Source organism: Crinia signifera, chromosome 2 (assembly GCF_055691185.1).
Source record: "Crinia signifera chromosome 2, ASM5569118v1, whole genome shotgun sequence".
Lineage (NCBI taxonomy): Eukaryota > Metazoa > Chordata > Amphibia > Anura > Myobatrachidae > Crinia > Crinia signifera.
In genome coordinates this window covers 268619690-268644719 of record NC_139218.1, presented here as the reverse complement: position 1 = coordinate 268644719, position 25030 = coordinate 268619690, and the positions used below count along the sequence as shown (strand labels likewise).

Sequence of the window (25030 nt, the reverse complement as noted above, 5' to 3'; positions counted from 1 at the left end):
AGTCCAGAAACAGAGCAATCTGTCCCTCCTGGAGAGGATCATGTTGGGAGGTATGGTGTATATTGTAATTAGGTTTGATTCAGGTTGGTTTGCAAAAGCAAATTTCTTCTTTAATCAACAAAACCATTTGCACTGCAGGTGGGGCTGATATAACATGCAGAGTAAATATTGCGTGCTTTATTTTTACACTGCGATTAAGATTTCACTTTGACCACACCTAACCCAAATGTAACACTCTCTGCACGTTACATATGCCTTACCTGCAGTGCACATGCGTTTGTCCATTAAAGCAGTGCGGATGGTGCAATGGTTAGCATTACTGCTTCACCAGAAATGAGGTCATGGGTTCAATACCCACCATGACCCTAATGGTGTGTACACACGGGAGCAATATTAGGTAAAATCGCTGGGAATATGGTCGCTGAGCGACCATATTCCCAGTGATTTTTAGCGCAGCTGGCGATAAATCGCCAGCTGTGCGCTCCCGTGTGCACTCCCTGCTGGTCGCTGGAGCATGCTCCTGCGACCAGCGGCTTTCCCCGGCAATCACTGTGCCGGGAGGTCAGCGCAGCCCAGTGCCGCTGCTCCCTCCCTCCTCCCTTCACGGAGGTCAGCGCCGGGGAGATCAGCATTGATCTCCCCAGCCCAGTGCCGCTGCTCCCTCCCTCCTCCCTTCACGGAGGACAGAGCCGGGGAGATCAGCATTGATCTCCCCAGCCCCGTGCCACTGCTCCCTCCTTCCTCCCTTCACGGAGGTCAGAGCCGGGGAGATCAGCATTGATCTCCCCAGCCCCATGCCGCTGCTCCCTCCTCCCTTCACGGAGGTCAGCACCGGGGAGATCAGCATTGATCTCCCCAGCCCCGTGCCGCTGCTCCCTCCTTCCTCCCTTCAAAGTGACAGCAGCAGCGTCTGCTGCTGCTGCACTCCCTCTCCGTCCCGTAGCAGTGTCTCCTTTTCATCGCTGATGAAAAGGAGACACTGAGCAATATGATTGCTGGCAATATATTGCTAGCAATATATCGCTAGCAATCATATTGCACCGTGTGTACACAGCATAACTGTGCGGAGTTTGTATATTCTCTCCGTACTTGCGTGGGTTTCCTACGGGTACTCCGGTTTCCTCCCACGATCCAAAAATATACTGGTAGGTTAATTGGCTCCCCAAAAAATTAACCCTAGAATGTCTGTGTGTGCGTGTACATGTGGTAGGGAATATAGATTGTAAGCTCCACTGGGGCAGGGACTGATGTCAATGGTCAAATATTCTCTGTAAAGCGCTGCGGAATCTGTGTGCGCTATATAAGAAACTGCTAATAAATAAAGAAGGAGTTTGCGTATGCAAACCAACCAGTTAGTGTCAATTGAAGATCAGGCTCAAAGTCTACATTTGTTATCGATTGACAAGATAGCTGAATAGCAAGTTTCACATAAAGAAGATTTAATAAATGGCAGTAAAAATAATATTGCTTTTGTGGATAAAGGGGTGTATTCAGTTTGATCCTTTACCAAAATGTACACCAAACCTTTTTAATTCTTTCCATCGCAGAACAAGGTTTCCTTTTCTTCAGTTGATGGAAAAGATTCTGAGGCAGAGATTCTAATCCAGAACTGTTCATAATAATCTTCATAGCTTTTAAGCATTTAGCACTGGCGATATCATTGATAATTTAAAGTTCAATTTTCATTTTGACAATAAAGTATTCCAAAAAATTTTATTTTTTTTTTCAAAACTTTAAGGCAGTTTTTAATGATCACCGTCCTATTGCCATTTCCTGCAACACAAATGCTGTTTTCGTTGATCCTTGCCAACCCAAATTTTAGTCATTCAAACAATTTAAAATGTTACCTAGAGTTAATTATAAAATAGATTCCCAAGTTCAGTCTTGATAAGATATATTTAAATTTCTGATTCGACAAGCCAATTAAACATCTTGCCATGACAAATCCATCTTACAGATATGTCCTCATACATCTTTAATGCAGTCGCACCAATCAGCCCTTCTTGGCATGCCAGGCCCATTGAAACAATGATAGCATTTAAGAAAGGAGACTGTGCTGATTTATTTTATACAGGTATATGGCATTTGTATGTTTGATACGAATTGCTGCAATGAATCCAAGCTAAGTTCTATCGTGCTTCATATACAGATGCACACAAACATATACAAGTGTTGGTACTTGTTTCCTATCTGGGCGCCCGTCGCGGGCATCGCGGGTACATTTATGTATGGCCGCGACGCGACCGACGCGATGCCCGCGATTTCCCATTGAAACCAATGTTAAACTTGGAAATCGTGTCGGTCGCGTCGCGGCCGGCCATAAATGTACCCGCGATGCCCGCGACGCGATGCTCACGATTTCCCATAGGAATCAATGTTAAAAGCCGCGATGGACCCGATTTTACTGTTAAATGCCTCAATCCACCCGATTTGGCCATAGGAATCAATGTTAAATGGGCCACAGAGCCCATTAACCCTTAAATGTCCCCCCAAATTTTTGACGCCACCCCACGATCCACGCCAACCCGAAGCGTGGCGAGCGCAGCGAGCCCGCGAGGGGCGGCGGTACGCGTCCTCCGACCTTTTCATGCCCTACTATCCACTAGGGCGTGGTGTGAGAATATAATAGTGTGGCGAGCGCAGCGAGCCACCGAGCCCGAAGCGTGGCGAGCGCAGCGAGCCCCGCGAGGGGACGCGGATATCTGCACAATTATGCGCGTCCCCTCGCGGCCTTCACAGTGAAGGTATCCGCGTGCGCTCGCCACGCTTCGGGCTCGGTGGCTCGCTGCGCTCGCCACACTATTATATTCTCACACCACGCCCTAGTGGATAGTAGGGCATGAAAAGGTCGGAGGACGCGTACCGCCGCCCCTCGCGGGCTCGCTGCGCTCGCCACGCTTCGGGTTGGCGTGGATCGTGGGGTGGCGTCAAAAATTGGTGGGGACATTTAAGGGTTAATTGGGCCTAATTCAGGGTTAATATGGCCAAATCGGGTCAATTGAGCCATTTAACAGTGAAATCGCGGTCAATCAGCCTTTTTAACATTGTTCCCTATGGGAAAATCGCGGTGATCGCGGTCATCGCGACCATCCAATTTTACCCGCGATGCCCGCGATTTTTACCCCCGATGACCGCGATTTTGATCGTGGGCGCCCAGATAGGAAACAAGTACCCAAGTGTTTTATAGCAAATTAAACAGCACTGATGCTTCCTATTCAAATTGTGTCAATGATGCATTTGCAGCGTTTTCGATTGCTTGCTGCAATCTTTCTTAAGGAGAATCTTTCTCCTTGAGAAAGATTGCAGCAAGCAATCGAAAACGCGTTTGGAGTATTGGACCTATCTTTGAAGGACCTCTGGACTCTTTGTACTTACCGCACAACACGTGAAAGGAGTGTGGGCTGTTTTTTCCGGGATCAGCCCCGCTCATCTATGGCTTGTTTGAGAACTTTGATACACATCTCTATTCTCCATCTGTGACGGTAATATGCCATTCGGTTCCATTGTCTTCCTATTTTTATGTATGTTATTCAATAAAGATTTTACACTATATACCCCCCCAATCATCTTTTATTTTGGGTCACCACCATATGATACGGACGCTATAAGGGACGAGGTGTCAAGAGTTTCATCCCATCAGTTTGGTGGCTACCCCTGGGATTCATTTGAGCTTACACACTCGGAGAAGAGGAGCCCTCTTACTCACTAAGGGGCGTATGGTAATTATACTCTAGCTTTCCCTATTTGGAGAAGAAGACCGTTCCTTCATATACAGGAACGTATTATTTGGCGCCAGTGGAGGAGATATCGATACCTTCTTTCATGCATTGTTTGTCCCCTGTGGTCTTAGGGTTACCACTTCATTGATATAACCCCCACAAGGCAACCTATTCAGCGCACATCCACCGTCAAACTTCCCCTTGTTTTGTACCACAGGACAGTGGGCCTTATTTTGGTTCATTCTTTCTGACAAAATCCTTCTTAGATGGACAAAACCATGTGCACTGCAGGGGGGGCAGATGTAACATGTGCAGAGAGAATTAGATTTGGGTGAGTAATTTTGTTTCTGTGCAGGGAAAATACTGACTGCTTTATTTTTACACTGCAATATAGATATCACTTTGAAGTAAAACCCCACCCAAATCTAATTCTCTCTGCACAAGTAACACCTGCCCCACCTGCAGTGCACATGGTTTTGCCCATCTAAGAAGGATTTTGTCAGAAAGAATGAACCAAAATAAGGCCCAGTGGTCTTGTGGCTTCCATGCCTCCATGGATCAGAGTGCTTTTGCAAAACACAATATTAGGCAGATGGTTGTAATGCTATGGCTGATTGGTCTATTTTATTGTATGTTTTGTATGTACTTACGTTTTCATTATTAACACAATGGTAAAATCCAAATCTAATAAATATATCCTGAATAATGTGTTTTTTTATTTTTATTTTATTTTTTTATTTACAGCATATATGGTGTATCTAAAATACCCTTTTACTGACATAAAAAAAAAACACACACACAGAAAAAAGTAGAAGAACTTTCATTAGAATAAACCAGGTACAGGAGTGATATAAGGTCAGTTTTAGTTTTCAAGTATTGTATCAGATCTATATTATTATACAAATAATCTTAATAAAAGGATACAAGGCATAGTTGTCTCAAAATAATTTGTAATTACAGTATATTCATCTGATTAAACAAGACATGTATAATATTTTCTCATTAGCTAATGAAATAAACTTTAATTAATTGCATATTAAAAAAATCTTAGTTGTTTGCTTTGACAAATTCCAAAATATAATTTAAAAGGAAGTGAACATCATTCATGCAAGCTTGTCTCAGTAAAATATGAGACGTGGTGCCTTTTAAGTATATCAGAAGTATAAAACCATAGATCTTATCAAGTGGCATGAGCAATTAAGTTGTTGGTGTGTGGGGAAGTGCTGTCAAAATTACCTATAATGCAATACATTTTATTGCTTATTGGAAAGGAGTACATTCACTGTTTGAATCTAATTTGGCTGGCATAACTGAAATAAAATAATATGATGCAACAATGACTTCCTGGATTATGACTAATCCTAACTGTAAGCCTAGTAGCTCCCCAGTAGCCTAAACATAACCCTCTAATACTGGTTAATTTAAAAGGGCCATCATGTAACATGTTGACATGGGCCCTCATTCATATATCGTTGGACGTGCTACATCCATCACAAAGTACCAATTATCTGTACATTGCACATGTGCAGGACCCATTCTTCGCATACGTGAATGGGTTCTGCACTGATAGATGCAGATTGCCATCATGTAAGTCAGGCATGGAGAACCTTCAGCTCTCAAACTGATGTGAAACTACACATCCCAGCATGCCTTGTTACAGTTTTGCTATGTGGCCATGCAACAACTGTTGCAGGGCATGTTGGGATGTGTAGTTCAACAACAGCTGGAGGGCCGAAGGTTCCCCATCCCTGCTGTAAGTGATTGAGAGGCTGATGTCATTTGGGTGCAGGGACAGCCTCCAATTATCTAATTGGAGGCATGTTGCCACCGTCGCAGTGGAAAGATGATGCCAAAGGATGGATATTTCCTGGCCCCTAGGTAGCAGCTGCGCTGGCCCCATAGGTCACAGAGCCAGCTGATGGTGCTAGGAAAGATCAACACCACATCCTAGGACACAGTTTGGATTGGTAATGCAGCAGGAGGTGTGAGGCCTCCTGCTGCATTATCATATAAGTACTATGGCTGCTGCGTCTACATAAGCAACACCTCCAACCACATCTGAATGAGGGCCACTGTGAACGCGCAGACATTCTGCACATTACGATATGGTCAATATCGACATAAATGTCAACATTATGGGGTCTATTCAATACCGTGGGCGGGTGGTGACAGCGAGCTGTGCTTCTTACTTGCTGTCACCGCTCACCCTGTCAGTATTCAACTCACCCCCCTCATAAGCCAATTCCCCCTCGCTCCGTTTTTGAGCAAGGGGGAATCGGCGTATGCGACTGCAGAAGCCACGGGACTTGCGGCTAAATACAGTGGGTTCGCTGCATTAGCCTCGAGTCTCGCTGTTTGGGGGAATCCTCGCCGTCCTGTGATGGTGAGGATTCCCCCGGAACATTGAATAAGGCGAGCGGCCAGTAAGGGGGTAAAACATTGAGGATTGCTACTTTTTTGTGATCCTCACTGTTTAACCCCCTTCGCCGGCCGCGGCAAGCGGCATTGAATACTACCCTATGACTACATCCCCATAGAAGATATAAATGACATCCTGTCTTGATACCTTGCTGTTAGCATATAAATAAATTATTTATTTTGTTACCTGTCTGGCACTGCAAAACATCTGGTGCCTCATAAATAGAATAGACTTTGATGATGAAATTATTTACTAATTAAAAGATAATGGGTTCAGCCAACAAAAAGAAAAGTTGCTATTGTCTGATCACAAAAAAATACTGTATACAGGGGGGGGGGGGGGGGGGGGGGGGATTTACTGTGATGTGTATTCTATTTCACATGTGATGTTGCTATGGGCAACCAATCAGATCCTGTTTACTATTTTCTAGGGGTGCTAAATAAATAAGAAGTAGATTCTGATCTGAACTAACGCAAATGCAATCTTGACAATTAAACCATCAGTGCAGGTTTAGCTATTAAAAAGTTATACTTCACCACCCCTTCAAGCTAATGGGAATGTTCTATTGAGTAATGTCTAACCTTGTAGGTATAAGATGAAACATATAATTAGGTAAGTAAAGCATGCACAATTATTTTCTTCATGTATTTATTTATTTATTTATTAAGGTCGAACTAATTCTATGTAAACCGATTCTACGTCAACCAATGCGCATACTATATATTTGTATATCTAAGTGACGCTGGCAATGGCAATCTTTTTGCCTTGGATATAATTTCCCAGCATCACTTAATAGAGAGCTTAAAAAAAAAAAAAAGGGAGAACCATGGGTATTAAAATGCATGCTAAGAGAAATTAATTTAAAGAATGTTAACACATTTTGTCAAGAGTTTCTTATGCTTCCAATCAAAAGTTCAAGGCATTGGTGACTATTGCATTGGGGACATTTATTTTTTGCCATTTTAAAAAGCAAGACCTTCCACAACCCAAGGCCAAGTGTGATTGCCTCATTTTACCTAATCTTCAGCTTCCCCTGAATCAGTTAATACTTTGCCTAAAACATATGCTAAGAATCTCTGTACATCTACCATTTACAATAATACACAAAATAGTTTCAAGGTATTTATTGCTAATTCACATATACTGTACGCAGCAGGAAAACAGTGTCACCCCTGACTATTCTAAACAGAGCTTACTGGGTTTTTTTTTAAATGTCATGCTATCATTTTTTGGGGTTAAATAACAGAACATGATATTGAATGGTTTGTATTATTATTTTCGGTACTCTTTACCTAGAACGGCGCCCATCGGGGTGATCGCGGGATCGCGGGCAGTACATAAACGGCCGCGACGCGATGCCCGCGATCACCGCGATTTTCCCATAGGGAACAATGTTAAAAAGCCAGATTGACCGTGATTTTGCATTCAATGCCTCAATGCCCGCGATTTTACCATAGGAATCAATGTTAAATGGGCTACAGAGCCCAAATAGGCTCAATTAACCCTTAAATGTCACCCCAATTTTTTGACGCCACCCCACGATCCACGCCAACCCGAAGCGTGGCGAGCGCAGCGAGCCCGCGAGGGGCGGCGGTACGCGTCCTCCGACCTTTTCATGCCCTACTATCCACGTCGGCGTGGAGTTGAGAATAGAATAGTGTGGCGAGCGCAGCGAGCCACCGAGCCCGAAGCGTGGCGAGCGCAGCGAGCCCCGCAAAGGGGACGCGGATACCTTCACAGTTATACGCAACCCCTCGCGGACTTCACAGGTGTCCGTGGCGACGCCGACACCTGTGAAGCCCGCGAAGGGACGCGTTTACCTGTGAAGGTATCCGCGTCCCCTCGCGGGGCTCGCTGCGCTCGCCACGCTTCGGGCTCGGTGGCTCGCTGCGCTCGCCACACTATTCTATTCTCAACTCCACGCCGACGTGGATAGTAGGGCATGAAAAGGTCGGAGGACGCGTACCGCCGCCCCTCGCGGGCTCGCTGCGCTCGCCACGCTTCGGGTTGGCGTGGATCGTGGGGTGGCGTAAAAAAATTGGGGTGACATTTAAGGGTTAATTGGGTCTATTTGGGCTCTGTAGCCCATTTAACATTGATTCCTATGGGAAAATCGCGGGCATTGAGGCATTTTACATTAAAATCGCGGTCAATTAGGCTTTTTAACATTGTTCCCTATGGGAAAATCGCGGTCATCGCGGGTACACGATTTTGATGTACCCGCGATTTACCCGCGATGCCCGCGATTTTTTACCCCCGACGCCCGCGATTCTGATCGCGGGCACCGTTCTAGGTAAAGAGTACCTTATTTTCATATTATAAAAAATTAAATAAAACATTATTCACATTACCCTTTATGATGATAATGGAGTGATATAATAAATAGTTGAAATAAAAAAAGATTCCATAAAGGTATTCAATATAAGATTCTGTATTTGATGGCATTCGAGGTGCTCTTGCAAATCTGCCCTGCTGGTAAGCCAATACACCACATAGATCTGATTTTCTCTCCTCAGAATTTGTAGCACAACATTACACACATATATCCTATTTTTTTTAAGGGCATTTCTATACCCCAGTAGTTTAAATATATATTTCTCTGTACCCATCATACTGAGGCAGACAGTATAAATTAACATCATTTTATTTATCATTTCCAGGTTACCCGCAGTCCATTGCAATTATCAGGTACTTTGTCCTATTTAAATGTTCACAGTTTTCTATTTTCTCCCATAATAACAGATTGGAATACCACATATTAAGAAGATAATGAAAAAGTGTCTTCGTCCAGTTAACAGAGTAGCTTTACATGTGTTACCTGAGTGCAAACAGAGCGGTTTACAAAGAATATATTACAATGGGAAAACCAGTCCTCTGAGCCTGAAGCATATGCTAGATTGTATACCAGGATAGGCATCTGAATTTTACATGACTAATTCAATACATATATTATTTGCCCATTCCATGTCAATGATCATTTATTAGGTATGTTGCTTTATGGAGAGTGAAAATTTTAAAAGAAAGTCAATTATAATTACTTACATTTTATTAAAGCTTCATTAGGTATCTTTGCTGGTATAAAATAAATATTTTTATTCTACATTCATTGAAAAGTGTGTTTGGTCTAGGACTAGTCCATGAATAACATCTTAGTTGTATGTTTTACATATTGTCCTTTATTCAAATTGATTCAGACACACGCGCATTCACACAGGAGACCAATGTTTCGTGCAGGTGCATTTTGGCGTATGTGCAGACGCAATGTGCGAGCGGGCACGGCGAACTAGATGTTCGCCCTACCGCTCGCATGACCAGTGTGGCGGGGGGGGGGGGTGGTTCTCCAGCAGGGGGCATGGTCCATGGGAATGCCAAAGGTTTCATGGGTGTTCCCATGAAAACGCTGGGCATTCCCATGGTGATCGAATGGTGACACTGGTGTGGGGGGCAGGTAGCGGACATCAGTGGTTGTCAGCTGATGCCTGCTTCCCGCACAGGGCGCTTGCAGATCAGAGACACCATCGAGGTGTCTCTGATCTGCGAGCGCTGGAGAAATCATTCCATGGTCGATGAACATCGAATGATTTCCCCCCAGCTGTGAATGGATGATTATGCAAATCATCCATACGCAGCCGTGCGGGGGATCATGGCGTGCGAGGGGGGGGGGGGGGGCAGGCAGGCGGCGTTTGGTCCACACGCAATGCTGCAAAACTCGCAGCGTTACGTGTGGACCAGAAAAAGGTCCATTTAAACATTGCTAGTTTAGCTAAGGCTGTGGCCACATGGTGAAATCTGCACTAGCAATTTTCACTATATAACACAGTCGAACCTATGCAGCACCCATTTGTGAAGCGTGGCATCGAAATCGAATGCAGAAATATAGACTGTGCTGCACAGTCTATTTCTATTATCTCAAACGAGGGCCATGATGCTCAGTGCAGCATGGCCTCCGCTCCCCCTGCAGCACCATATCACCCTCCCAGCCAATGCCGGCACCCTGTCGGCTGCCAATATCAAATAGATATCGGCGGCCACCGCACTGGCCCGCCGCATTATAACGGAATCTCTGGATCAAATATTGATAGTGATTTAATATTCAATGTGCTGCCAATTGTTTGTAGTCTATTCAACCAAAATTGATTTGAATGGTGTCTTACTGGATTGATTGAATTGTCGGTACTTGTGTATTAGCGTGGCGCCTGATTTCACTACGTACGCAAACGTAGTAAAATCGCATCGCACGCCATTATTGTATGGCATGCGATGCGATTTAACCCATTACAATGGCATTTAATGTACTATACCATTAACCCCTTGAGTGCTGGGGCAGGACAAACCTACCTGGGCAGGCCCCAGCAAAACCCACCACAGAAAGCTATGAGCCCCCCCCCCCCCCCGCCCCAGAGCTTCCTTGCTGCCTCTCTCCCCCCTGCCTAAGCCGCCTGTCACATTTAGCAGTGACGTCGGCGGAAGGCTGGGGGATGTTAGCGGCTCGGGAGGACTCGGGTGCCTGAGCGCTTCCCAGTCCCCACGAGCTGCGCCGACGTCACTGTAAAATGAGTGATGGGCTGGCTGGCGGGTCATGGCAGGGGAGCTCCGGCGCACTGATCGCCGGAGCAAAGGTGACCGGGGGGGGGGGACTGGGGGGAGGGTGTGTGTGCTCCAGAGGTGCTGCGCCAGTGGTGCACTCCTGGACACACCTAGTCTATATTAGTGGTATGCCCGGAAATTTTCTGGGACAGCCCGCTGCGGCACCGCAGCTGAGCCCGGAAAATTTCCGGGCATACCACTCAAGGGGTTAAATGACATATAATGTTTTTACCCATTATAATGGCATTTAATGTACTATACCATTAAATTACATATAATTTAATTTATTTACGCACCACTCCCATTACGTCGACATCATCCCAAAGCGTGGCGAGAACGCCGGCGGGATGCGTCCGACCTTTTCATAACCCCTCTATCCACGTCGGCGCGGAGTTGATTTTATATAGCGCGTATTGAGCCACTGAGCCCGAAGCATGGCGAGCCCCGCGTATTATGTTACATGTATTACGCGTCCGCTCGCTACACTATATAAAATCAATTCCACGCCGACGTGGAGAGTGGGGGTATGAAAAGGTCGGGTGGACGTGTCCTGACGCCGCTCGCCATGCTTCGGGATGACGTGGATAGTGGGGGGGAGGGGGGCCAAACTAAATGACATTATGGGGGAAATTTACTAAAGGAAATGTGTAAAAAATAGGTGTAAAAATAGGTGTATTTGTATCCAGAAATACACTTATTTTTGACATTTTCTATCCGAAAATACGGCAATTCGTACTGATGTGCTACCAATACGAATTGCCGTATTTTCGGGATAGAAAATGTCAAAAATAAGTGTATTTCTGGATACAAATACACCTATTTTTACACCTATTTTTTACACATTTCCTTTAGTAAATTTCCCCCCATATGTAATTTCATGGTATAGCCACGAAATTCCATGATTGTATGTGCAATGAGACCATTAAAAAGATAGGGTGCAAAAATAAAACAAAAAAAAATTGCATCCCATGCCATACAATAATGATTTTTTATCGCACCCCATCACATCGCATGCCATACAATAATGGCATGCAATGCGATGCGATTTTTTTATCGCATCCTATCTTTTAAATGTATTCACTGACAGACCAGTGAATACATTACATGCAATAATCTCATCGCATCGCAAGCGATACAATAATGGCATGCGAAGCAATTTCACAACCCTGAATAGCCCACTACGCAAATGCCGTAGTGTGCGCCGTGATAATACACAAGTACCGAATTGTAATTAAAACAAAAAAACTTAGCCAAGTGAAGCATTTGAGGGTAAAGGCTGTCTGAGAGGGAATTGCTATTAGTTCTATTTACTGGGAGCCTGTAATAATTAGCTGTAATAATGACACACACCAGAGCAGGTACATGTGAGTTAGGCTGTTCTGACATGGAATGGGCAATAGCTAGTCAATATTTACTTTTTCATTCATTCTTCTCCAGTGTTTTGTTCAGCTCCCGAAAGCTTATGTTAAGCTCTTTAAACATCTGAATTAATATGACTCCAGTGGAGACTGTGATAAAACCACACATTATAGCCAAGAAGTCCACTGCTCCAACTTTGGTCCATTCTTGAAATAGTATTGCTGTTGCGAGCAGGACTGATGTTGTGAATATCACATAATAGAGAGCACTAAATATACAAGAGTCAAAGTCTTCTAATGCTTTGTTAATATATCGAAATTGGATGAGGATGCTGCACCCCAATACTGCTAAGAGACAAATGAAAATGTATACCGCACTCGTGCTGCTTGGAGTGTTGGTGAAGGCATCTTGAGCAACAAGGCCAATGCCTTTAGTGCAGGGCACAGTGAATGTCCCTAATAGTGAGCACACCCCAATGTAAACCATTATATTTTTCTTTCCGTAAACCGGTGCCAACCAAAATATCAGCAACGTCAACATCAGGAGAACAATGCATAGGTAACTGAGGAATACTGAAACAGAAAATAAGATATATGTTAGGATCTTCAAATGACAAGGGTACATCTCCAGAAACATAATGTGCTCCTCAATGCCAATGTGTCTAATGTCCTGTTCATATGCATCTTTTTTTTTTGCCTAGGATTTCTCCGATTGCAGAATGGGAGGGGGAATTGTGAGTCAGGAACCATCATTGACTGGTTCCTCCACTAACACCCCCCCAAATGGATGAATGAGTGGCCAACAGTGTCCAGATACAGAGACGAGCAGCTTAGCAACATTTTTGGAGTAGTACAGAGCTTTTGAATGAGATAATCTAAATTAATTTTTAATATATTACAGGCTAAACATGATCTGTTCTACAAAACTACAGGCTGGATGAAATGTTGGCTAAACGCTGCCTTTTTTTTACATTTATTTTACTTATACTGGATATCAGGCCTGATTCAGACCTGATTGCTGTGCTGCTAATGTGTTCAAAGCCCACGCAATCATGTTAACGTCACCCCATATGGCTGCAACTGTGATTCCCCCCCCCCCCATATGCAGTGCTGTGTAAGCTGTGACTCGGTGCTGCAATGGCTGTGGGGAGATCGGAACCGCTGATGACGTAAGCATCCCTCCCAATGTTTGGGTCACTACCAGAACCTGTTATCCTTATGGCTCTCTCATGGCCAGGGCATTTTTGGTGATTTTTAGAAGTAAGAAATGTGTCATTGTTGGAGAAGGCTTTGATGGCTCTTCCTTGCAAGAACTGTGTCATGCCTGAGGTTTGAATATGTACTGAGGCTGGAATGTAGTGGAAGCTGGGACTTTTGATAAAACTTGACCCAGTCCAGGACCTGAAGGTATGGCTAAATGGGTGTACATTAGAGGAAAGTATATTTTTATTGGAATTTTTGGACTCAAAATATTCACACTGTGCCATGGTTAGTCTTAAGTTCTAGCCACAGCAAGTCTCAGATCCATGGTGGCATCCCCCGGCAGTTCAGTGCTCCCCATTACGCTTAATCTGTGGGAATGGGTGATGACTGTACATATTATCAAACTGTGGACATCAACTGCTATATTTTCAGCCAATTTGTGGCTGTACTGGGGGGTCCACAAACAACCAAATTGACTATCCTTTTCCCTACATATTTGCACTGCTGAAAACAGCTGCACGTTCCCACATATTTGCTGAAATGCCCAAGCTTTTGTACTACCCCTCCCCTCTCAGTCCCATTCTAGAACACCAATTTATAATGCCAGCACAGCTGATCTGTATGGCAATTAGGAAAATCCTAGATTGTACCTGGGTTGGAAAGTTTCTCTTCAAACTCTGCTGGAGAGGAGATATTTTCAGACTTCGGAGAATGGATAATCAGAATAATGGATCCCACGCAGCTTAGTAGACATCCAAGCTTTCCCAGGAAGTTGAGCCTTTCTTTTAGCACATACGAAGCTAAGACAGACCTTTCAGGTGTAAAGAGAAGATAATACAGAACAATCTCTCACAAATCAGTGAGATTAGTTATTTTAAAATACAGTACATGTTAATAAAAATTATTTGAACAGATGATATAATGGAATTATTACATGAATTTCAGTAAAATGTTTATGACCAATGTAAATAAAATGCTAATAATTATTATTATACACTTATCAGTATAAGGATACTATAATTATGTCACCCTATAATATCCTAAATAATCAGTAAATAAAGTGAGACCAATCTTATACTGGTTTCACATTGCAAACCTGCTTTCAACCCGTTTTTGTAAAATGGTCTTAAAATAGGTCAAAAGCCCGTTAAACCCCTTTCATATTACATGTTGTAAATGGTATATTGCAGTTTCAATACCATTTTTGTACCTTTCTGATTCAACCCGTTTCACCCATAGAAAGAATCTCCTTTGTTTATTTCCTGCTTGTGGGCGGGGATCATGCAGGGAGATAACCTATCACCCTTGTGTGGTTATCATTTTTAGCAAATACCGTTTCTGAGCTGTTCAGACTGCAGGGAAAACGGCTCACAAACGTGTAGGATCCTGCTTTTAACACGTTTCAAAATACCGGTATTCTGTAACCGGTAAATTGACAATGGAGCTTTCACACTGCAGCTGTTCCCGTTTTAAAACGGTAAAAAAACAGCAATATGCCGTGGTAAAGTTGCAATGTGAAAAGGGGTATTAGATGCGAAAGAGTGAGAGCAGAAAGGAACCTGCGATGGTTTATATGACAGCAGGGTGACAGTGTTTGAGCTTATTAGCACTATGGGCATTGGTTTTATTTTAGGCATAATGGCAGTGAGTCTATGTCCTCCATGTGTTTTCCTGGGCTTCCTCTTCATGATATGGTTTCCTTCCACAGTACCCCCCCAAACATCAGCTGCTGATGTGTCTTTGTAGAATGGGTCACGACTTCACTTACTGAACTGAATGATTACATCTGCTGGGGTGATTCATGTTAGCTTGTTAAGCGGGCGTACATTTGCTGCTTACTGGGAGGTTAGAAACCACCCGCCGTGTGAGCGAACTCACCCCTCCCCTACCCCGAACGAACGTCCTAATTTGCATGTGAATGGATATGTACGCTCCATACGAGTGTAAGGGAGGAAACTAATTTGATGATTGTTCTACTCATTCACAAATAAAAGGCAGTCTAGGCTGACTTATTTACGATCGCCTGGACACAGACAGACTGGGTGGGCGGCTGAAGACCTGTGACTTCAGCCACCCACCCCGAGCATGCTTCGACACACCTGCATTCACATGGGGATACCCAGAAAACACCATGTTTGTGGGAGACGCCCATGCCTTAGCCCGCACCGCTGTGTGCAGATGGCGTTCACACTGCGGGTCTGCACATACATCTTTTGCCGATATGCATGCGCAGATCTGTAACAATGGTCCCCTGATCAAATTCGCATTTCAGTGAGCCATCCTGAATCACCCCCCATTGTTTATGGTTTATTGTGAAAGTTCACAATCATGATTATAAGCAGGTCTTTCTGATGTACAGTATGGTTACCTTTAGAATGGGGTTCTAAATCTCTACTAAGAACTTGCCAACTAGTAACAGGGGTGTCTAGTATACACAACATATTGCAGCAACATCTCGATGGGTTGTAAGATGGATTGCATGCAGATTGTGTGCACACAATAGTGCAATGTGGGGTCCCGTGGGTCAAATGGTTGGTCCTCTGATCAGACGTGCTGCAGTCTGATCAGTTGTGATTGGCACCAGATGCTTTAAGCACATGCAATTGGTTGTGCAACGGGTCCGCCTCCTTCCCCTGCACGCTGCCGCCTTCCCCCGTACTCCTCTGCCTCGCGTCTGACAGGAGCACAGCACTATGCACTCCCAGGTAACGTTGCAGCACTGTGCTCCCTGTCAGACGCTAGAGGTCAAATATGATCTTTAGTGTCTGACTACTACGAGCCCCAAGACCCCTTGACAATGAGAATTAACTCTTGGCATCAACCATTAACCCCTTGGTTGTATGCAGCAGCTGGATTGTACAACAGATTGTGTGCACATTGTGTGTCCAAAAACCACCAATTCTGCCAGGGAGTTGAAGGGAAATCTGAATACAATCATGATTCTGAGCAGGTCTTTCTTCAAGACCTTCAAGTTAGAATAGCAATATGGCATTGATAATGACTGTAGCATACTCTTGTTTCTTATGATTTAAGGAACTTGGCTGAAATGTATGGTCCGGACAGTTCTGTTGAGAATATGGGATAACTGCATTAACCTGTCTACTTCTGTTCACAAAGAGATCACAAGATTTTTCTTTGCAATATGAACTATTCTACTAAACTTGAAAGTGGCCAGTATTGATCAGATTACCATTATGCATTTCTGACTTAATTTTAGGCCATTTGCCAACATTAATGATGTAAAAACAGACAAATTTTTATACCAACACTAAAGCCATATAAACACTAGCCTATATATTCTCTATGAGCAATATCGTCAGTGTTTCCCTCTGAACTCTCTGGCAGCCAATATTCAGTGTACACACTAAATAATATCGGTAAATCAAATCGTTCAGTGACGTCACCGGTTCCCGCTGAAAATGTGAGTCGTTGGCTATCTAGACAAAGTCAACCAGCATGTTCAGCAGACAGAGGGGGTGTTAACAATGCATGGGAGTGCGCATCGTTAACGATATTGAGTGCACACACTAAACTTATTCTAAAGATATCGCTACGAAGGGCCCTTCTGAGCGATATGTTTTAAAGGTTTGTGTTGTATGTTTGGGACTTTAGGCTTCATATGGTCTGGGCCCAGCAGTGATCATCTTTTCTCTACCAATTATTGGCCACAATGTATTCATTTCTGACAGCGACAGCCCTTGCATTTCATGTATTGAAAAATCAAGTATTATTAGTATCCAGGGGGAAAAAGTGAATGTTACATTTATACAATAATGTCAAATAAATATTTTGTAAACCACCTACCCAAAAGGAATGCCCAGAGCTCCCAAGGGAGTCACAAGTACAGCTGGAGCAGCGTTATATGCTAGGAAATTTCCAATCTGCCCCAAAGCCACTAAGAAAAAGTCAAAATATCACATTGCATTTCAATCACAGTTATGCTACAGTACATGAATACCGTTAAATTAAAACCAAAGTATGGGTGAAGTAACCCCTATATATAACCAGACCATTACATAAAAATAATGTATTATCGATCCACTTTGATTTGATCTCTAGGTTTGCATAATATCAATTAATAAAAGCTACATTGATTTTTTGTAACCATACTTGCCTACCTGACCCTCTTCATGAGGGAGAAAATGCTCACATTTCTTATCTATTAACTAGCTCACTACAGGTGATGGCAATCATACATTACCAGGGAAGTTCAGGAACAGAGCATTTTCTCCCTCATGGAGAGGGTCAGGTAGGCAAGTATGTGTTTCACTATGTAGAAAAATATTCGAAAAGCCCTAAAAAAATAAAAAAAATCGATATGTTCAGTCAAACAATGTAAAAATGTTTTGTGTATAAGACAACGGCAAATGGCAAAGGTCATATGCAAATGGCAAAGGTTCCCAAACGCTGTCCTGAAGGCACGCTAGTAATCCAATTTTAAGTAGGTCATGCTTGTTGACTTAATTAGTACCTCAGTCACTTTGATTAAATCAAATCTGGGGGCGCCAGACGTAACATGTGCAGAGAGAGTAAGATTTGGGTGTTATTTTGTTTCTGGCAGGGTAAATACTGGCGGCTTTATTTTTACACTGCAATATAGATATCAGTTTGAAGTAAAACCCCACCCAAAACTAACTCTCTCTGTACATGTTACATCTGCCCCACCTGCAGCACACATGGTTTTACCCATTAGAGAGAATCAGACCCAGACCCAAAATATGGACTGTTGGGATGCCTTGAAGACCAAGTTTGAGAACGTTTAAATCTGAGGTCTGCTTAATCTCAACATATTTGGCATAACTAGAATCTTATGGCTTAACTAAAAAAGTGTTAACAGCCATTATCCGTGTAGATATTTTGAGGAGTGTGGAAATTAAGGATGATTTCATGTAACTAACCACTCACAGTATACCTCTTATTCAATTTCCAACTGCCATGTTTCTGTGTCCTATGCTGCCAAATAGATTGTTAGCTCATTTTGGAAGTAAAAAGTTGGTCCTTTATAAATAATGGATGATAATATTAATAAAACTACTACTACTGATAATAATACTAAAAAAAAATATATATATAGCGATCAGTTTTATACTACCTGTTTTATAACATAAAATGTGTTACAAGGCTAAAGCTGGCCATACACCTACCGACAGATTGTCAGATTGGGCTTGTTGGAACAAAAACATGATGGAACAAAAACATGAGAGTATCTGAATGACAGTTTTTGGCAGTTTTCCAGCATTTCAAATAAAATGGTCAACTGTCATCTGCTCTCATCCATTACCAGGTTTTTGTTCCAACCAATCAGATCTGACAAGAAATCTATAGATGTATGGCCAGCTTTATTGGGCCTACACACGCAGCAATGTGTGCCAGCGATCTGAGCGATGCTATATCGCTCAGCAAGATTGCTCAGCATACAGGGATGACCAGAGATGTGAGCTGAGCAATCTGGTTGGGCCAGGGTTCTATGGTGAGATCTACAAATATTTATACAGCATGCAGTATAAATCTAGACAGGCGATAGCGATTTGTGGGGCCGCGCATCGCTATGGCCCCTACACACAGAGCGATTTGGGGTCATTTAGTCAAATTGCTTAGAAAATTACCCAAAATAACTTTGTGTGTGAGCCCCATAAGAGCATATAACCAAATCTGGTAGCTCTATTGCCAGATATATCAACTCCATTACAGTCACTGGTGCAAATAGGTCCATGGTAATATGAAATGATAAATATGATTATGAATATTATTTATAACAGTGACTCTCAAACTCCGTCCTCAGGACCCCACACAGATCACATTTTCCAGGTCACCTGACAGGTGCACTCATTACTGACTGACACAATTTAAAATAGTTTTACAGTAATTTAATTATTTAACTTGATTCTGTGAGTAGACCTGCAAAACATGCACTGTGTGGGGCCTGAGGACCGACTTTGAGAACCTGTGATTTATAACATGCAATTAAGCTGGCTACTTACTTGTGATGGTGCCAGCCCACCAAATAGAGTCTGTAAGGTACGATACACCTACAATAGTGAAACAAAAATTGATCAATAAATACAAACTATATACAGTAACAAGAAGGAAACACTCATGGAACACTCTGGGGACATGACTCAAGCCATACTTTTAATATATGCCTGGAATTAAATTTGCCACCATTGCAGTTGTAGAAAGCAGATCAATAGTCTCAAGGAACATTATTCAAAGATGCAAATTTGCATCAAAAATTAATTGGCGCCTATATCCCACTGCGGATGCAAACTGCAACTATAAACTACCAGCTCCTAGGAATTCAGTACATTCTATTGCCAGCATTATTGTTGTCCAATATATACTGAGAGCCTATTTTGTAATATAGTGTACAAGATGCTGCAAGTACAATATACTTCTAATGCACATAATAATGTTTGTCCTGTTTCATTTACATAAGATATTAAAATCATGCACAGGCCTAGGCTTACAAATTCTGCCGCAACCCACAGCTCTCCATCACCCACCATAAGGGCTGTTTCACACAGTACGGTTCCTGCCGCACGGTGAAATCCCGTACGGTCAGGGAGCCGCGCCGCACTCAGAATTTTATAATGGCAGGGATGGCCACAGCCCGGCAGCCGTCCCTTCCAGTGGGGGGATCCGGCTGCAGCCGTGCGGCCGGGCCGTGGCCGTCCCGTGTGAATGGACACAATAGTGTCCATTCACAACTGCTGAGTGCGGCACGGCTCCCTGGCCGTACGGGATTTCACCGTGCGGCAGGAACCGTACTGTGTGAAACAGCCCTAACGCTCCATTGTTCCCCCCCCCTCTGCATTCCACATGTACAAATATTATAATTATTAAGGGCCAGATGCACTAAGCTTCAAAAGTGATAAAATGGAGAGTGATAAACAAACAGCTCCTACCACGTCACGTCACAGACTAACAAATGTCAGGCAGGAGCTAATTGGTTGGTTCTTTATCATTTTTGAAGCTTAGTGCATCTGGCCCTAAATGTTTTACTATGTAAATAGTAAGCAATTGCTGTATAAAAGAAACAATTTGGGTAAAATTGGCCAGAGTACTAGCCACTTCTACTATTTGCCCTAGTTTTTTACTTGTGTGGCGGTTACATAAATCCAAGACTAAAGGTGCCCATACATGAAGCATTTTCCCCATGCAATGCGATACGCGATCCCGCACACATCACATAGCAAAAAGTATTTGCAGCCTGTATTTTTAGTACTAGATCGCATCTATGTACAAAAGCACACTGCTGTATGCTGTAGCACATTGCATTGCATGTAGTACTAAAAACATGCAATCTAGTTAAAAAAAGTACGGAGCACATCGCTCCATGTATACAGGGCTGCCATAAGAAATAGCAGGCACTGGGACTGTCAAAATAGTCAGGGCACTGGATATCCCCCCCCCCTTCCCCCCGCCCTCTATCCCCCTACAAGCACTGAGCAGCATTCAACCGATGGCCAGGTAAGCAGCGGACGGAGGCTGACGGGCAGTGTGCCGGTGGCTGTGGCAGTGGGCGATCCGCAGCTATTAAATGAAGGAGGGTGGCGGGCAGTGTGTGGTGGGGTGGGCGACCATCGGCTGGAGGGTGAAATGTGCAACAGAACGCCCGGTCTTACCCTCTCTTCCAGAGTGGCAGGGTCCAGGACAGTTGTAAAAATAGCACCTCCCTGAGGGAGGCCCTGCATGTATGGGCACCTTAATTATGCAGAGGAAAATCTAGACTAGAATTTACACAGAAATAAAACCCCAAAACTGGAACCTCACACAGCTCCTGCCTGGGACAAAGCAAGGGTTGGAGATGGGGCTACCGCTTTCACACATGGCTGACTTGCGTATTCCTGCATTCAAAGGGCAGTATTATCAAGCACTAATATCACTGGCCAATCAATTTCTTTAAGACCTGATTGGCACATTTCAGACCTAATCTGGGTCATCAACTTATATGGCAAATCACAGGAAAAAAATCCTTTTAGGGAGCAGTAGCATGGACCACGGACTGCCAATCTGGGTAGACACTTTCAGACATGACTTGATGTTTACGTGCAAAAACTTGGGTTTATGCGCATGTTTGAAAGGGGTATTTGAGGAGTGTTTACAGTGAGTTACAGAAATGGAACACAGCTATAGTGACTCAGGGTCAGACGGGCATTAAGGGCCCATCAGGGAAATGCTGCAGTATTGGCACACAAAAACTGAATGGTTTAAACCCCTTGATAAATCTATATAGTAAATACTGCTATGCATGTATGATAATGTACCAGATTAATAACAACAATGCCCTGTAGGGAACCCACCACAGTCCTGTGCAATATAAGGTAACATATGCATAATGGATCATTGAAATTCACAGTTTGAAACCTGAACCCTAGAGCAGTTGTTCCCAAACTGTGTGAAGGGTACCACTGGACATTTGCAGGGGTACCTGGGTTGGTGGTCGAGGAACAACTCAAATTATTCATGACTTAAGTAACAGGAAAACCAGTGCTTATGGTTCCCATCATAAAAAATGTAAACTAACAGAAGTGACTCCTGTCCCTCACCACCTAACTGATCCTAAGGAAGATGTGTAAACCCAATATACATTTCTTAATAAGAAACTTTTGGCCTAAGGGCGGCGTGAACAAAAATTCTGATTTACCCAGGTTGCGGCCGAGATACAGGAAATTTCCGGGTTGCTAGACCTAGCAATTTCCTCAGTTTGCAATGGTGTACTTGCCAATTATCAAGTTTGAATAACTGAAATCTAGAATAACTCACAAAGAAGCTACGTCTCTGTTATGTGGACAAGCTTAAGAGAGGGACTTAAGGTGCCCATACACATGCCGATTCGGCTGTGCATTTTGGGCTGAAATAGCATTGCATGCCTTGTGCATGCAATGCGATGCGATAAAAAGCAAGTACAAAAAGTAGGTGCAGCACATACTTTTTGTACTGTGCGATGAGATGCCGCGGGAGCGTGCATCTCAAAGCCCACATTGCGGCACCGGAATCGGCACGTCTATGGGCACCTTTAGGGCTTTATTTACAAAGTGGTGGCCTTTGGAAGCTTCCACTTCTCGGTGCATTATAACTGAAAATTTAAAGCAGCATCAACAAACAGTGGGGTTTATTCTAGTTCATTCTTTCTGACAAAATCCTTCTTAGATGGACAAAACCATGTGCACTGCAGGGGAGGCAGATGTAACATGTGCAGATAGAATTAGATTTGGATGAGTTATTTTGTTTCTGTGCAGGGAAAATACTGACTGCTTTATTTTACACTGCAATATAGATCTCACTTTGAAGTAAAACCCCACCCAAATCTAATTCTCTCTGCACAAGTTACATCTGCCCCACCCGCAGTGTACATGGTTTTGTCCATCTAATGCTGTGCACACATGGGGGCGATAGGTGCTATAAATCGCTGGGAATATGGTCGCAGGCGACCATATTGCCAGTGATTGGGAGTGTGCCCCGGCGATAAATCTCCGGGTGCGCGCTCCCGTTTTCTGCCCCATTGTAATCGCTGGTCGCAGGAGCTTGCTCCTGCGACCAGTTAATTACCTCTGCGGCACCCCCAGCAGAGGTTCTTTTTTATCAGTGACCATCTCTGGTCGCTTGTTGAAAAAAAAACACTGAGCAATATATTGCTCAGCAATATATTGCAAGCAATATATCTCCCCCCGTGTGTACGCACCTTAAGAAGGATTTTGTCAGAAAGAATGAACTAGAATAACCCCCAGTGTAAAGCCAGGCGTGCTTGACACATGAATATTAATTCCACTTAAAGATAATAGCAATTATAATAATAATAATAATAGCTGCTACACCCTTGATCTTGTTACCACTCAGGCAAGGAGTTTGGTCAGATACTTTGTAACAGCTAATACAACACTTTGAGAGCAATAAAACTCCATGCATACCAAATAGCTATGTTATCCCTATGTCCAAAGAGGGCGAGGGCCAGGGCCAGGGCGCGCCCCCCCCCCCCAAAAAGTGAGAATAAGCTGTGAAAAATATACACTATAGGTGAAACATGATGTGCTAAGGACAAAAGGAGTGGATACGGGTCATAGGGTCAACACAACTAAGTTCGACATGTATTGGGTCAACCACTGAACGTTGACATGGGCTTAGACCAACAGGGTCATTAGGTCGACACAAGCATTAGATCGACATGGGCAAGGTCTACAGCCAAAAGGCTGACATGGGTTTTTTGTGTATTTTTACCTGAATGTCGACATGGACACCATATCGGTGTACGACTGCGCTCACCATGCTTCGGGCACGGCGCCTCGCTAAGCTCAGTACACTATTCTACCTCCACACCCTAGTGGATGGTAGGGCATGAAATACCGCCTGTCGGCAAGTCGGCTCAAAAAAAAAAAAAACTATGAAAAAACCCATGTCAACCTAAACCCATGTTGACCTTTTGATTTCTTTGGTGTTGACCTAAGCCCATGTCGACCTTCAGTGGTGGACCCAATGCATGTCAACCTTAGGTTTGTATACCATGCAAGCTACAGATTTCCCGGTTAGAAAGCCTGGCTGCACCCCATGCAAATAAAAAAAAAAAAAAATGGCTCCTGTTTGGCCACAGTCATTTTGTCAGCACTGCTATGTACTATGGTACTTGGAGGACAAAGGCCACAGCTGATGACATCTCCGCTCAGCAGCAATGACTGCAGCCCGTATGCTGCGCAAGACGCATGGCTACTGCACCAGTTTGTGTGAGCCAACAGTGTACTCTGCCGGTGGCCAGCGTACCCCGCATGTCACACCTGCCCGGAGCCTGGCACCCTGCCCTCCTGTACCTCTTGTGCGGGCTCTCAAAATGCCTTTCTTCTGCAGCACAAACGTGGAGCCATTGAGCAGGCTGGAGAAGACAGCCACACTCAGCCCCAGGAAGGGCAGCTCTGCTTGCAAGTTCATCCTGGCAGCAATTCCCCGCAGTTATCCTACGAGTATTTTGCCGGCAGCCTCGTCATTCTCTGTGCTGCTGTCACACGCTGCCTCTTCCGGGTGTATCCCTACAGATTGCTGCTACTGCTTGCCGCTGCCGCCACTTGGATGCGGCAACCTCTCCCTGTGCACCACTAGTTGTAGTCTCACTCGCTACATACAGGGCACTGAACTACAATACAAAAAAAGGAGTATTGAGATTTTTTTCCTTTGAAGAAACTTTATTGTAAAGACAAAGTGACACAATGCATAGGCATTTTGTTTCCACATGGTTTTCCACATTAAATTTGCATGCTGTAATTTTCCGGTCTACAGGGCCTGATTAGGGGGCCTATTTATTCAGGATCCCATAAAATGCAATCTGGCCAAAATATTACCAGTTACCTCCCAGGATTGCATTATAATATGTAATCTTATCGCAGAGATGTATCATCCCGTACACGTATGGACAATGCTCCAAAAGGAGCCCGTCCCTGCGATGCGCTTAGCTGGGCACCGGAGGTCTGCACATGTGCAGTTAGCACTGACCCCCCGGCGACCCAGCTGACCACTGCAGTGTGGTCTGTAGTTCATAGGCTACAATGGGCTCCTGCCACCTCAGAATGGTGGTAGCCCAGGGACCCGAGGCGATCCTGCTTGATTGTTATACATCGGCCCGCTTCGCATCCCTCTTAGTAACCTATGGGGGAGGCAGTGCACGAGAGATCGCAGCAGGGATCGGAGATTCCTGCTATGGTCCCTCTTGATACATTCAAGTGATATTTAATATTATAATAATATTATTAGTTTTATAT

General features: G+C 43.9%; 1 protein-coding gene across 1 annotated transcript; it reads right to left on the bottom strand.

Annotated features, from left to right (window-relative positions):
• Positions 1–11568: 11568 nt before the first annotated feature.
• On the bottom strand, positions 11569–24400 carry NIPA1 (NIPA magnesium transporter 1). The gene is made up of 5 exons (XM_083168590.1): positions 24089–24400; positions 19268–19315; positions 17091–17181; positions 13937–14097; positions 11569–12656 (listed from the first exon to the last, which is right to left on the bottom strand). The coding sequence occupies exons 1-5, from the start codon at positions 24204–24206 to the stop codon at positions 12145–12147; spliced, it is 930 nt and encodes a 309-aa protein (XP_083024716.1). The 5' UTR covers positions 24207–24400; the 3' UTR covers positions 11569–12144.
• Positions 24401–25030: the final 630 nt, after the last annotated feature.